We start from the raw sequence: 14,639 nt of genomic DNA on the forward strand, positions 1-14,639 counted from the left end.
GCGGTTTTAGTGCAGCACTCATCAACCCAGCACACAATTCTCGGTTGACTGCGGTTCCACACTTGGTTGGTTGGATTGATAAATTATTTTGCTTCATTTTCAAAAGTTCAATAGAAAAACAAACTAATCTAATATATCTTCGAATGTTACATTTGTTCCCTTATTCAAGGGATGACTACACTTAATTCAGCTACAGCTAAACTAATGATATCGAAAAATGACGGCGTGCAAACGTTCTTATTGTATTGGCAAACGCATAGGATATAGAACTTCTGCTTTCCTCACAAAACGCGCTCTCGTCATACATGACGCTCTTGTTTCAGAAACTAGTTCGATCCATATTTGTTAATAGCTTTCAAAATTTTTCAAGCAAAATGTCGAATTTACTCTCGAGCCCTAGAAAGAGTGCGATTTGATTCTCACAAGGTCCGCAAATTTTATCATAATGTGTTAAATTCCTTCGCTTAAAATCGGTTTAAAAATTTAATAAATTCTTCCACAAAAATCAACATTAACACTACACAACTAAAATTATAGCCGGTCAAAGCGGATCATTGAGTACCGATCTTTACCAGTTACAACATATGCATTTATTTGCCTATACTAGGTTTGTTTGTTTGAACTACATCTCATTTCCATGCAAATAGTAATCGTCTCAAAACATGGACTAACTAAATTAATTTTCTTTTCTCAAAAGTCTTATTATTCTGGGATATTTCAGAAATCTTATGAATGCAACTTTCAGAATATGGAAAGGGATTTTTAATACATGGTATTGAACTGCACCTGACACTGATTGCGCGTCAACTTCATTACAATATTTATTTGACTTTTAACATATTTCCGGCGTCAAATTCGCTGATCAGATATATTTTTATTCTTAAGCTTTTTTAACAATATCACAAGAGAGTGCTTGATTTTTGAATGAAATGCAATTATGGGTAATAAAAGGAATAGACAGACGCTAGTGAAAGAAAATTGCGAAATGTTTTCTTAGGTAATAGGTCTTAACAATTTGTCGCGCTCTTCTCTTTTCCTCCTATGGAAGGTCAGTATGTGTTGATTTTCTAAAATAAAAAACGTATTTCATATCATCGAAGTGTGCGTGTATGATTAATACCGTTATGAAAATATCCCTCTTAAACCAAATTCCAAAAATGGAGCACTCAAATACACATTCACGGCGCTTTACTTGCTCGATGCAACTGGATATTGTTGAGACGATTAAGAATAATTCGCAAGAATTACGTGCTGTGACAGAGCGGGAGAATTTGAAAAAGATATGTAATCGGAGCGTTTGTGTAGGTGTCTTTATAAAAAAATTAATTGCCTCGTATTTTTGTATGCCCCTTCTTATCTTGATCTTGAATTCAATTATTTCCACATACATTACGAACATTTTACAAAGATTTGTTTGTCTACTGCCATTTTTGACCCCTTAACAGAAATTATGGCAACGAAGGGATTGGACTGAATATATCTCCCACATATTATTTCTTTGCGTAAAGTCCTGCGTTGCTATTTTTTCAATATTTCTGACCCGAAACTTTATTTGTGACCTAGAAAAAGACAGTGCAAGCAAGGTTTTCTTAAACTATACTTTGCTTTTCTTTAAGTTTTGGCAAGTTCGAAAACAGTTGCCATCCGTGTACATAGCTCCTTGGGTGCGTTTGTTGAATTTTCAGTTTATTCGAATTTGGAAAGGAAGCAATTGACTATTATGTTTCGAAAATAGTCAAAGGATGTGGAGCGTAAAGTTAATTTCTTAAAATAATGAGAACCGACTATTACTTTAAGGAAAACTTTGTATATATATATATATGTGCAAATTGTATGTGTATGTATGTATGCATATAAATAGATCATATTTTCCGTTTCCGGTGCTTTTACAATCTTGAATAATATCGAAATGTGTACGACAAAAGCTCTTAATGAAATGTCGAGCAGCAGGTGATGCCTGGTAGCAGAAACCATTTCCTTCAATATTTCCTCCTTCTGTTCTCCGAGAAGATTTAAATTTTATTCGTTTTATTGCATGCCTTACATAGTTTTGTTTGAAAGTTTCTTTCTTTTTCTCCTTTTTCTTTTTAAGATTGAGAAAAAAGCCAAGTTTGTGAAATATTTTCTGTAAAAAATGTTGAAGTTTAAGTCAGTTTAACTGGCTGAACGGCTTTGGTATTGTGGTATGGCTTGATAGGGAGACATGGCATGATGTGTGGTAAGTTGAATGGCATGCTTTCCTAGACTGGAATTAAATTATTTGTCATTTTCTTGTCAGCTTGCTCGCTGTTAGCAAAATAAACCAACCAAATCTGCTTCATAGTTGCAAGACCTTATTCTTCAGCATTTTGAATTCATAACAGTATTAATTTTGGCAAATTTTTTTTCTTTCGCTCGCTGTCTTCTACTATCTTTAATGCTTATCATTGATTCTCCTCCTTTTTTCTCTTTTTTTTCCTAATTTCTGTCTTCTTTTTTTTCGTATTGCAAAGTTTTAGAAAAGGATTTCTTTTGCCGTAATCAGTGTCATTGGGATTTGTGTTATTATTCTCATTGCCTTGTCAGCATTTTTTGTTGTTATTGACTTTTGCTTTTTAAGATTTTTCCTAAATATGCATATTATTGATTTACTATTCCAAGTAGTCTCGTCGCCTTCTTTCATTTCTTTAGCCATCGTTGCTGGCATTACCGTCATTATGATCGTCATCGCCATCACCATCATTATTATTATTATCATCATTATCACCTTTAGCTTCATTTTTATACTTTCCATCTATCTATGTTTCTGATGTATTGATATTAATGTTGTTTGTTATTCCAATTCTTGTATTCTGGGTGTTTGTGTGTTGTCTGTTGTCGTTGGCAATCGACTCAAATAGATTTCAAAGATTTTCGTTAAATAATGATTTCATTTTTAAGATATGATGTTGGCTGTCAAATGCTTCTTTAAATTTTTATAAATGAAGAAAAGAAGAAAGGAAACATATAGATGACCGAACGTGCACAACCATAGCAGAAATGGTAGATAGATAAAGTTTTAATGAAATATGATCTGAATGAGATTTTTTCCTATCATAAAACGAATGTAAGGATATCTATGCTTTAATTAATTTGGGATCGAGAATCCATTAAAGTCACTCGTGCTACTTAAGCTTTTTGTTTTATTTCGACAGAACATTATTGATAATCATAATCAAATGTTGACTGCATATGTCATACTATTTGTATTATTCACGCATATATACCGAAAAGATCATAGAGCGTATAGGGTAAATATAGTATTTTTATGTAAATTGTTATATAATGTATGCTCCAAAAAAAACTTTGAATTAAATATAACAAATCAAGATTAATCGCGAACAGAAGTCTTCCAGAGATCCATATAAACGCGTTCGCGAAGTGATTAACAATTCTTGCTTGGAAAATTAGAGCACACACATGGCCTTTAAAATTTAAATGCAACGGAAGCTTACATCAATTTCTTCACGATTAAGCTTTATGTTGACTTATGTTACTGGACGAGTCCTAAATTATGGTTCATGACTATGGTTATTATGTAAATTCAAAACGTTGGAAGAATTTATAAAGGAAGTTCGTCACGAGCTTTGCGTGCGCTTAGCTATCGGCGTAAATAGCGCCTCTTGGATATGACATAATCATTTAACTTCAAAATAGGTTTGCCCGGGACGGCTGCTGAAAACAGAGTATTCCACGAAGAAAGCGCTCTAGAAGTTTAAGCACGACACAGCAATCTTTTTTACAACAACCTTTTCTTTCTTCTCTTAAAAGGCAAAGAGAACTAAGTAAAGATAACACTGGATGTACGTAGGTGGAGAATGGATCTTGTGGACAATAAATTTCTGTTCGCAAAGAGATGGTTAACATATTCAAATCATATGACTTGAGTTCAGTTATGACGAAAATTCGAAAAGAAGATGTTTGTGTTACGTAAAAGGATATTTACTAAAGCAGTCTGGACAATTATTTGCATCAACTTTCACATCGATTTTGATTGGAGGTGATAAGCTTTTTTCATTTTACATTGTTTGGAAAGGAGTCTCGTTTTGATCATTTTAAATATAGTCGTCGTTGTAGAGAGATTAGAGTGAGAGAGAGATAGAGAGGGGCGGCTTATCCAAATCGATTGAACACGTCGAGCCGATCATTTTGGTCAACAACTTGTATATCTTTGTGAGTGAGTTTTTAGTGCGTTTCTCCGCGTTGTTACAAACAGTAGGATAAAATTAGTATAATTATTATTATTAGCTACCGTTTAATCTTTTAAAAGTAGGTGCAAAAGAACAAAAGTAACATAATTTCGTATTCGTATTCAAACGGTGTTACATACTGCCTCAGGTTACGTACTCAACAATTTGAACAGATGTTTTATAAGTTCAAATTCATGCAAACATTTCCATCATAAATCCATAATCTTTAGAGTGCACGCACAAGTCCACATTAGAACATAAGTTATGTATGAGTAAAGTGAATTCTTTTATATTTCGCTTCTTTTTATTTTTTCTTGAAAAATCTTGCTAATAAATCCTTGGATAAATAAAAGCGAAATATTTACCAAGAAAACTCGATATTATGATATACAAAGTTTTACATTTACACACAACAAAATTAAAATACACCTCAGATAGAACTTTAAACTCGTGCACTTATTGTGTTTGTGAAGTGATTTCGTTCACTCTTTCAAAATTATACAAACGTAAAGTTGATTACTGGGAAAGCGCAAGAAACATGATCAATCAGTAAGTTTACATGCATCATCATAGGTCATAACTTAGAATCCGGTTTCAATTTCCCCAAGGCCCATATTCCTAGAGTCTGACACGTTCCAAAATTTTGGAAAAGTTTACACAACAACTCGTTTGAAAACACTGTAGTGTTGCAAGTTTATTTAATAGATCCGGAATGGAGATTAAATGGAAATTCAATATTTGATTTTATGTAAGGCAAAAATGCATATTAAATTTCGAGTTAATACTACAACATTTTTCTTGGGGTGTATGACTTTTCTTGTCTCGTTGTTCCGGCCAAAGAGTTGAGAGAAGTGAAAGCAACTACATAAAACAGTAGCAGTAACAACAATAATATTATACAGCAGGTGTTAAGGCTGAGCTGAAGCTTTGCCTTCAGTTGTAAATATTTCTGCAGTATTATGATGTTACTGCATAAAGTCGCAGAAATATTTTACAGCACTTGAAACCATTACCAGCAATGTTGCTGGATATTTTGCATTTTTGTGAAATTATCTCAATACAGCTCCCATTACTATTGCCGGCACCAACTGCGCCATACGAACTGTCAATACACCATTTAACAAAGCAAAAAATCTGCAATGTCAACAATTGGGGTTAATTTTACAAAAGACGTTTTTAGCTACTGGCTTAAGGAGGTGTTATGTATTGTTTACTAAAGACTTCTTATGGTCTTAAATTTTGTAATTTATTAAAGTAACACAAATGTACTTTGAAGCATGCCATCCCCAAAATCGTCAATACATGAAAATATTTCAACAACAGTTATTCTAAGCGGTTGGCATCTAAATTTTTGATAAATTTTAGATTTCCAACCATTGGTTGCGGTGTAAAGAATTTGTCTTTTGCCTTTCATTGCAATGCTGACTTCATGTATGGGTCAAAACATAATTCATTCTTAATTTAACTGCTTTAGATACGCTGGTCTTTTGATTTCACTTCTCGACGTTCATTGTAGGGTGCTTGTGCTAAGTTCCGCCTTTTCCCCTAAAAATTTCTCGATTTCGTGGATCAACCAATAAACGTATATCAGGTTAGACTATTAGTTTATATGTATGACATCTCAGAAGTATCAAACGTTTGTATTACCGAATGGTGTAATAACCTGATCTGATATTTGCTTGTGAGTTCATCCGACTGCATACACCATCGTTCTCTTTGCTTGTTTGTCCGCTTAAGGCGATGGGATGCGTTCTTCGGTTTTTTGTGCTTTCACACCCATGAGGTTGTTTCATTTTTTAAGTGGTATTGTTCTGAAAAACATTCTAAGATGCGAAAGGGCTCGCTCTTTTCCAACATATCGGTCCTACACTTTCTGCTTATTATTATTATGGTTCAGAGATTCGGGAGTTTTTAAAAAAATCATATTTGAAGTTGAAAAATATTGTCTTTAAATGAAAATGAAATGAAATATGAAATGAATATGGCACACGTACGTAACACATTCGATACGGTTTCATTGCAATGCAATACTTCTTTAATCTTGTTTTGGATTAACAAACATTATCTGTGGGTAAGAAGTTCTCAATATTCAATTGCCTAACTTTTCTTTTACTTGCGCCCTAAGTATCATTGGGATTTATCTGCATTATTAAAATTCTTTTTAATCCTTCTTTAAGGATTAAAATTTTGTTTGGTGAAGTTGTGAAAGAGTTAGTCGTAACTTTAATCTAGTAATGGAGAAAATTCTTTCAGCTTCCGTCCCATTTAATTTGGTGGATTTTCTCAGAGAACATAAAACTTTAATTTTTTGTTCTTTACTATAAATTGTGTGTATGTGTGCCATTGATGCCTTATCAAGTAGAATGCTTTTAATAAACTATTTATTAAATGGAAAACTTAAGAGTTTCATATATTAAGACCAACGTTTGCTCTTACCAAACAATAGTAGTGAACCAAAAAGAAATATGAAAAATAATATTATATTTAATAATTAATTTATGAGAAATTTTTAATAATGTTTTCATGTTATCGAGAGGAAGAGGGGCAGGAGAACAGCAAACTGTTGATTTTGCAAAAGTAGCTACGCGCTTTTATTGCTTTTAAATCAATTCGTTGCAGAGTTAAGTTACTCATTACACGATTTTAAATATCTTGTATTAAGGACAATTACCGTTGTTACTTTTAGTTTAAGCTCCAATTTTGTTGTGCGATTAAAAAGACAGATCGACTTGAAGTTTCACAATCCGCAGAAGTAATGAAACTTTGAAACATGACAGTTACATCATTCTTTTACTGCTTCTCAGTGAGACGGTAAGTTCGCTTATGCATTATAAGCGATTTAAGATTGATGGCCATATTCCTAGCAACATCACCGAGACATCACAAAACATTGTTTTCTGTGTATATTCCGATACTTAATGAGCCTGTTGTGTAATAAAACTGCTTTTGGGGGGCATTTTAGTTAGTATGGCCCTCCTTTCGGAATATAACGACATATGCAGAATCACAATAAGCATAACAAAAATACAGTTTGTTTTCTTATATGGCTAGTGACCGATCACAGCGTCAGAATACACCCCCTTAGATTCGATAAAAAGTGCGCTTTATTGCACTTCTACACTCGCTGGTGTTGGAATGCTGGTCTTACTGATCGCAACAGTTTTATTGAATGCAAGTTCCCGTAACTGACTTAGTGTTCATATGAAAAGCATTAAGCGAAACGTGCGAACAAATGGAATCGTTGTTAAAAGAAATAATCCGCGTGATTCTGCAAAGACTCGGATTAATCACAAGATCCTCACAAATACTTCTCGAAAATTTCTCCCCTTCTACTATTCATCCTACCTTCGCACGTTGATGCGGACTGTAAAAATATATGCGGATACTTCATTTTCATATTTCTATGTTACCATAGCGGGTTACGATCCCGTTTCCTCAGAGCAAAAAGATTTTTCAGATTTGTCGAAATACGGATAAGGTGCGGTGAGATAGGCATATGTAAATCGACTGTAATGCATGTCACGAAATTTTTGATACCTATTTTTGGCTGCGATAAACGAGATGACAAAATTAATATGCCCCTAACTAGTCATCGGTGCACGTAAAGTAAAAATATGTAGAACTTTCTGTTGTTTTTGTCCTTCTTAAATTTAATTAAACTGATAGCATAATCTGTTATCATTAGCAAATTGTGTGAAAAATCATTGTCGTTGCCAGAATACGAAAGAGCAATGCTTTTTAGATATATAATAAATAATTGATAAAATCTATTAAATGCTTTCAAGCTTACAACTCTTAAGGAAGTATGCATGTAGTGAGCACATGTGATGGATTTATGCTTTTAGTTCTTCAATATATTTTAGATAATGGAATTAATTAATTAATATAATGCAACTATTTCACTTACCTCCTTCATCAGTCATTACCAATATGGTAGTTTCTGGTCCCAAGCCTTCCGGATTAAAAACTTGAACTGTCACTTTATATTGTGTGTAGGGCTCCAAGTTAAGAATTTCGTGACTCTAAAAAAAAAGAAGAAAAATAAGAGAAGAAGTAAATAAATGAATAAATTAGGAGTACACGATAAAATAAAGCATAAATATTTTATTCATTTATTTTTTTTTATTAAATAAGTTAGTGTAAGTAATCTCTTTATGAAAGGGTGGTTTTTTTTTTTAAGGAATGCCGTGCATATCAATCTATTTGATCTATCAGGCCTATGGGCTTTGTATTATAAGTATGGGTTTAAGGGCCCGGACAATTATCGCAGGAGTTTGCGATTGGCCTACTGACACGAGTCGAAATTGATACAAAACTAAGAATTCTATACTAATAATCGAAACTTATTTACAATACAAGGGGCAGCAGTAAACTTAACACTTGAGTTTAGTTATTGGTTGTAACAAAGATTTTAGGGAGAAGATCTGATACCCTCTTGAATAATGGAGGCCAGTGCCGTGCTTTCACCGGCGATTTGCCAAAGCTGACTATCCGCGTTCAGTTGCTCTTTTTGAACTTAAGGCATCTTTTTTAAATGTTTTCTTTAGCCTGTATAATGAAGGACGAAAGCTAACAGGTCTCACCGAACTATCCAACTTATGTTGTGACTCTTAGTTATAACTGCATGTGCAGATTAGTTCTTATGTATAAATATTTTTCATAGATATATAAAAAAAAAGTGTGATTAAATGAGAGCGGGAGGTGAAATTGGGGGGAACGGCACATAATGCAGATATGTTTCGATGATGCTCGTATGACTTGAAAACGTGACTTTCACTATCCAATATGATATATTGAAAATTGCAAATCATAGACGTTTGACACAGATTAGCAACAGCAACGAGCAGCATCAGCAATAGGACCACAACAACTGTGTGCATTATAAATATAACATTTTCTGAGAAAAAAGAAATAATGAAAAATGTTCATAGAAGCGTTCAAACTGTGATCCAACGTTCGCAATGAATCAAAGTTATGATTTGAATGCATTATTATGTGTTATATGTAGATGTATGTATGTATAGATGAATTTATGTTATATGAGTCGCAGTGCCGCACACCGAATGAGAACTAAAGTAAAGTGTGATGCATACGCAAAAATTGTTAGAGAGATAATAAATAATAACATATGTTGTGAGTAAAATATTAAGCGTGTGCCTGTGTATGCGTTTAATGCAAATGTATATGCGAGTGATTCAGAAGTCTGGTTAGCGCCATACATAAGTATATAAATATATGTTTTTGCATTTTTAGAGTATTAAAATTTAAAATGCACATAAAGCGGCAACGAGGAGTATTTCCCAATACTGGCGAAGCAGGAACGCAAAATATGCTGAAAAAAGAAATCCCATAAATTCTGTCGATGAAAAGCAAAAACAGCGCCATTAAATTTCTTTTTAAAACAGCTTATGCATACTTTCTTTCTTTGCGTGTGTGTTCAACTATACATTCGAACATACGTGCATACATGTTTCTGTTTGCAAGTATTTATTTCAACATTACCAGCGATAATACTCACGTACATTGTTTCTTCAATTGGAGACGTGCGCATATAGCGCACATGTAAGCTTTATGCATGAATATATAGGTAAATGTATGTTTGTGACATGTACACCCACTTTTACACACAGACTCCCATGTACATATAAACGTGTACTCTATCCCTAGAGTACATTTTAATCTTATCGCAAATAGTTTTTTTTTTTTCTTTTTTTTTTAATTCGCTTAAACGCAGTGAGGGAAAAACGAAAATCGAAATAGAAAAATAAGGGATACGTAAACGTATTCGTTTTTTCTTTCTGTTTATGACCCGGTTTTATTGTTTCCTAAATAGTTTTGCATAAGACGCCTGAATGCTGAAATATTATACTGAAAGTTGTAAACGTGATTCTCGATATATATGTAAATGCATGTATAATATATATATATATATATGTATTTATATAGACTGCTTTCGCAGAGTTTCAAAATGAAGTCAAACTAAATCATTCCAAAACAAACACCACCAAATATGTAAAGAATGTGAATTTGTTGGTGCATATATATACATATATATATATATACATGTGAGTAAATTTAGAAAAAAAGAAAATTTATTCTTTTTCTTTTTTCAACACATCCTTGTTTTAGGCTATAATGTGCGCGTCTACACTGTCTTAACGCATTTTCCATTCATTCAAATACTATTTCTTTCATTCAACCTTCGCTCTGTTGGGATTCATTCAAGCCCTTATCCACATCGAACCCTTTTCCTCATCGCACTCTAAAGTTCTTCATACTTTCGCTTCCAAAATGCTTACAAATATACAAGAGTTGAAGATTTTCTTCTGAAAACGCGTGTGCAAATAAGTTGCACACGAAATATATTACATCAGTGCGATGAATTTTATCTATGCATGCAATAATATTTGTGCATATCCATAAATATTGACGTATTGGTATGTCGATCAAAAATTTGCATAAAATATCGAAAATAATAAACAAAACGTTGCTCGCGTTGTCACTGTGAACCAATGTGTGTCTCAACTATTTTCCAAACTTTAATAATTCTATGTAGCATTGACAAATGATATAACACAAAGCATCTAATACGATGAGTTATATTTTGTTATCACCCGAGGGAGGGTGATATTCATTTCATTCATTATATATATTTGCTAGGCCTAAGAGACACGATGAAAACATATTCCATTTTAACTTCCTTAGGCGAGTATCTCTGAACTGTTTCGTTTATGTCAAATTTTTAAATATGTTTTTATAACGGATAGAGCTCCTTAATGAAAAATTGTTCCTGGAGGAATGATTGTGTGTATGTCTCTATCTTTATCCTTCTTCGATCAGAATGTACCAAATTGCACATAAGCTATATATATATATATATATATACTACATACATGGGTAGTATAATGCGCTCTTTGAATCTAAAGTTTATTAAATACCAATATTTCGATAAGCTATTCTCTTGATTGCTACTTTCTTATAACGCCAGCTTTTTTTTGGGAGTGCGTATTTGGTCACAACGGAGTTAACTTTCATAGAAAATTTATATAAAATTCTGCAGAAGGTTTTTACAATTATTAAACTAAAGTACTTAAAAACACTTTCTTTTTTTGTAACGCATTCATCCATCTATCAGATCTGCCCATCAGTAGATTTGCAACAAGTATTCAAACCGTATATGTAACCTAAGTTTAAAAGTTAGATTACCGGTGCGGATGACATTAAACGAGTTGGAACTTAGTCCAAGTTTCATCCAAATTAATGTTTGACTGGGGTATTGCAACATTATGAATGAATCATTACTGGAACACACATTTTCCTTCGAAAAGTGAAGAAAATGTGTATAGGTTTTGTAGAATTTGGTGGGTTTTTTTTATCAAGATTTGCTTAATGCTTTTTGGGTATTGTGAACGGACAATTTGAGTCTTCAATTTGAAGGTTTCAATTTTTAAGATGGGACCGTAAATCCCGACTCTCTCTTTGATTGTTACGCACAGTTTTCAACTTCCTGCTGTACTGCGACGAACATTGTTCCAATGTTAATCTCTGTCGTCCTTTCCAGAGGATGAGATTATCTTGAGGCGCGCAAATGAGTTGTTCCTTAGACGGGCGTTTTCGTTAATCGGCCGCTGTGTGATGCGCCTTTTTTTTATCGATTTTACAGCATCGCAAACATTGAAAATCTTTATTTGTTCCCATTACTTGCTCCACATCTTGGGAAATTTCGTTTTCATCAGAGTGAGACAGTTTACACACATGTGTAGATATTTTATCATGCATATCACTTTCACTAAAATAGTCTAAATAAAATACTTTTACGTATAAAATTTTCGAACGCGAATGTGAAGGTCAAGTACAAGAAAACTGCGAAATAAGTTATTTTACCTATCTGTTTCCTCGATTATAACCTATAGTTTTTAATTCTAATCAATTTCTTTTGCAACGGCCTACAATCCTAAGCGCTATGTATGCAAATAGTATCCCGAAAATATGGGCTTGAAATCGATTGGAGCAACAGGACAACACAAGAAGGATGTGATGAAATTTCCATGAAGCGTTTCTTGCATTTGATCATCAAAGAGTGGGCGGATTCCTACATACGTAAAACACCAGCGATGAAAAGTCCTGGTGGGCAGACTTCGAATGGGTTCCGAAACGTAAAGCCGTAAATGAGTTATCTAACGGACGAAAGTATATAGGTGTGAGATTTCAAATTTTTTCAATTTCTACTGGATCGAAAAAATGTACATATTTTGAACCGACGACGTAGAAATAAATTCATAAAAACGACAAAGAAATGTAAACCAACTTTATAGTGTCGCTGAAAGAGCATACAGATCCTTCGAACTTGTTAATTGTACATGTGGTGCCACCTGAACTGACCCTACTGAAAAGCTAAACTAAGTAAAAGAAGGCAAATCACCGATGAGACTGTGAAAATAATTTAATATTTAAAGTAAGTAAACGCAAACACATATCTATACAGAAGCAGAAGAAGAAAAAAGGTAAAACCATTTACGAGGTCACAATAAAACCCTTTGAAGCCATCCAAAGTACTTACAAAGACAAAATCATAGTTACTTAAGCGTAAAAATTTGACAAATTTCAAGGATCAATTTACATTATAATACAGAAATTTAAGAATATAGAGACGTTAACATAAGCAATCTGCTGTTTTAAGGGAAATATTTATTGCGCGTACGCATAAACATGACAACGCACCCTTTGAAAGAATTTAGTAATAACAGTTATACTATCAATTTAGGTTTTCTCCCCTATCAGACCGTTTACATATATCGTAAGGTTATTTTTCCTTCTTTCTTCTATAAATAAGCTTAGATAAGCTTAAGTGTATGCATTTACATACTAACGAAAAATTAAAAAGTTCTTCCTCAATATATACAAAACACATTCTTGCTTAGTTTCATATACCCCGAAATGTAAATAAACCACGAACTGGAAGGAGTGCAAGAGTGGGAAAGAAAGTTAGTCTAAGTTATCCTACATTCATAAACTAAACTGTGTTGCCAACATATTATCAGCGTATGTATATTTGTGTGCATGAAATGAAAATTCCGAAAAAACATTAGAACGAGTATGCGAAAAAAATCAGGCTTCATATTAAATCTTCAATTTGGAACTTTTAGCAAATGGTTACACATTGCAAACAAAAAGAGACAAAAAACCGCACATAGTCACAGAAGTAGTTTATGTGCAAGACTAACATACAAAACTTTAAGCGGGAATTTAGGTTTAACATGTATACATATATACATTTACATATTATCGCCCACCCATAACGTGCTTGGTATGATGTACGGGTATCGTTGCTAGTGTATATGATATGTGGCGCCACAAGCAAGAAAACCAAAAAAAAAAATCTTTGTTTTCATATATTTTTTCTGATGTTCGCGCATTTAGCTGATATTATAGTGGTTTATGAAGGAGTATTCTCTTGTTTTTGTACACTCTATGCATGTATGCGTGTACGTATTATATGTGAATACGTTTTATTTTTTTTATTTTTTGCTTTTGCTTTCTGTTTTTATTTTCTTCTTTTGATATCAAAATACACAATTCATTCTATATGGTGCGCACATAGCAAAGATCTCAACAGTAACCTGTCGACCACAATGCATAAAGGATGCCTTAATGCCACCGTAAATCTCTAAAGTTATGAAAATTGCATGATAATCCTCAAACATTGGCAAACAGCCAGGCTTACAAGATATCGTTTATGTTATTTTTTCTTTTCTTTTGTATTAGTTTTTTTTTTAATAGATATGCGTACGTGTGTGTGTGTTTGTGTATGTACGTATGTTTGCGTGTGTGTGTTCATAGTATTCCCGCCTTTAGATTGCTCTTTCAACTGCTTGATAGTAAATAAAGTTCATCGATGTGTCTTCGTTCCTATACGTTTGTGCATATGTGTGGGTGCGAATATTGCTTTTGTTGCGTCTCTTGCTTATTGGAGTAAAAACTCGCCTCTGGTGGCAGCAGCAGTAAAAATGTCACCATTTTCTACTAGATTTTCTATTTCTACTTTATAGCTTTGCCTGAGCGTAATGAGAATGTGTTCTGTTCGGTTTAGGCAGAATTTAAGCAACACTTTCTTTCCGACTTCTTTAAAGCATAACTCTCTTTCACTTGGGATGATAAGGAATAATACATTTAATGAGCTATTGTCATTAGAAGGGGAGTAACAGATAATTCAGATAAAATTGTTATCTTCTTATTTACGTTAGTTTTTGAATTTTACCTAAAATTATGTGCTTGAATAGATCCGCATAGCTTAGGACAATGGCAACTCGGATTTGAGTCTTAAATGATTGCTAGTTTTTAGCGAAGGTTGCGACAATTGTGTGACTTCAGGATTTGCACTAAGATGAGTAAAAACAAGGATTGTTTAGATGGACGCGAGGGCGAAGGCTA

At 33.4% G+C, this 14,639-nt stretch overlaps 1 protein-coding gene across 6 annotated transcripts in view; it reads right to left on the reverse strand.

Moving 5' to 3' along the window:
- The window catches only part of LOC119634370 (tyrosine-protein phosphatase 99A), a 307,831-nt gene that overhangs the window by 67,076 nt on the left and 226,116 nt on the right, over positions 1-14,639 (reverse strand). For all 6 annotated transcript variants that reach the window (XM_038028466.1, XM_038028462.1, XM_038028468.1 and 3 more), the window contains one exon: positions 8,116-8,230. In XM_038028466.1, the coding sequence (XP_037884394.1) occupies positions 8,116-8,230 (115 nt within the window). The remainder of the gene's footprint in view (positions 1-8,115; positions 8,231-14,639) is intronic.

This window comes from Glossina fuscipes, unplaced genomic scaffold (genome assembly GCF_014805625.2).
Source record: "Glossina fuscipes isolate IAEA_lab_2018 unplaced genomic scaffold, Yale_Gfus_2 3, whole genome shotgun sequence".
Classification (NCBI taxonomy): domain Eukaryota; kingdom Metazoa; phylum Arthropoda; class Insecta; order Diptera; family Glossinidae; genus Glossina; species Glossina fuscipes.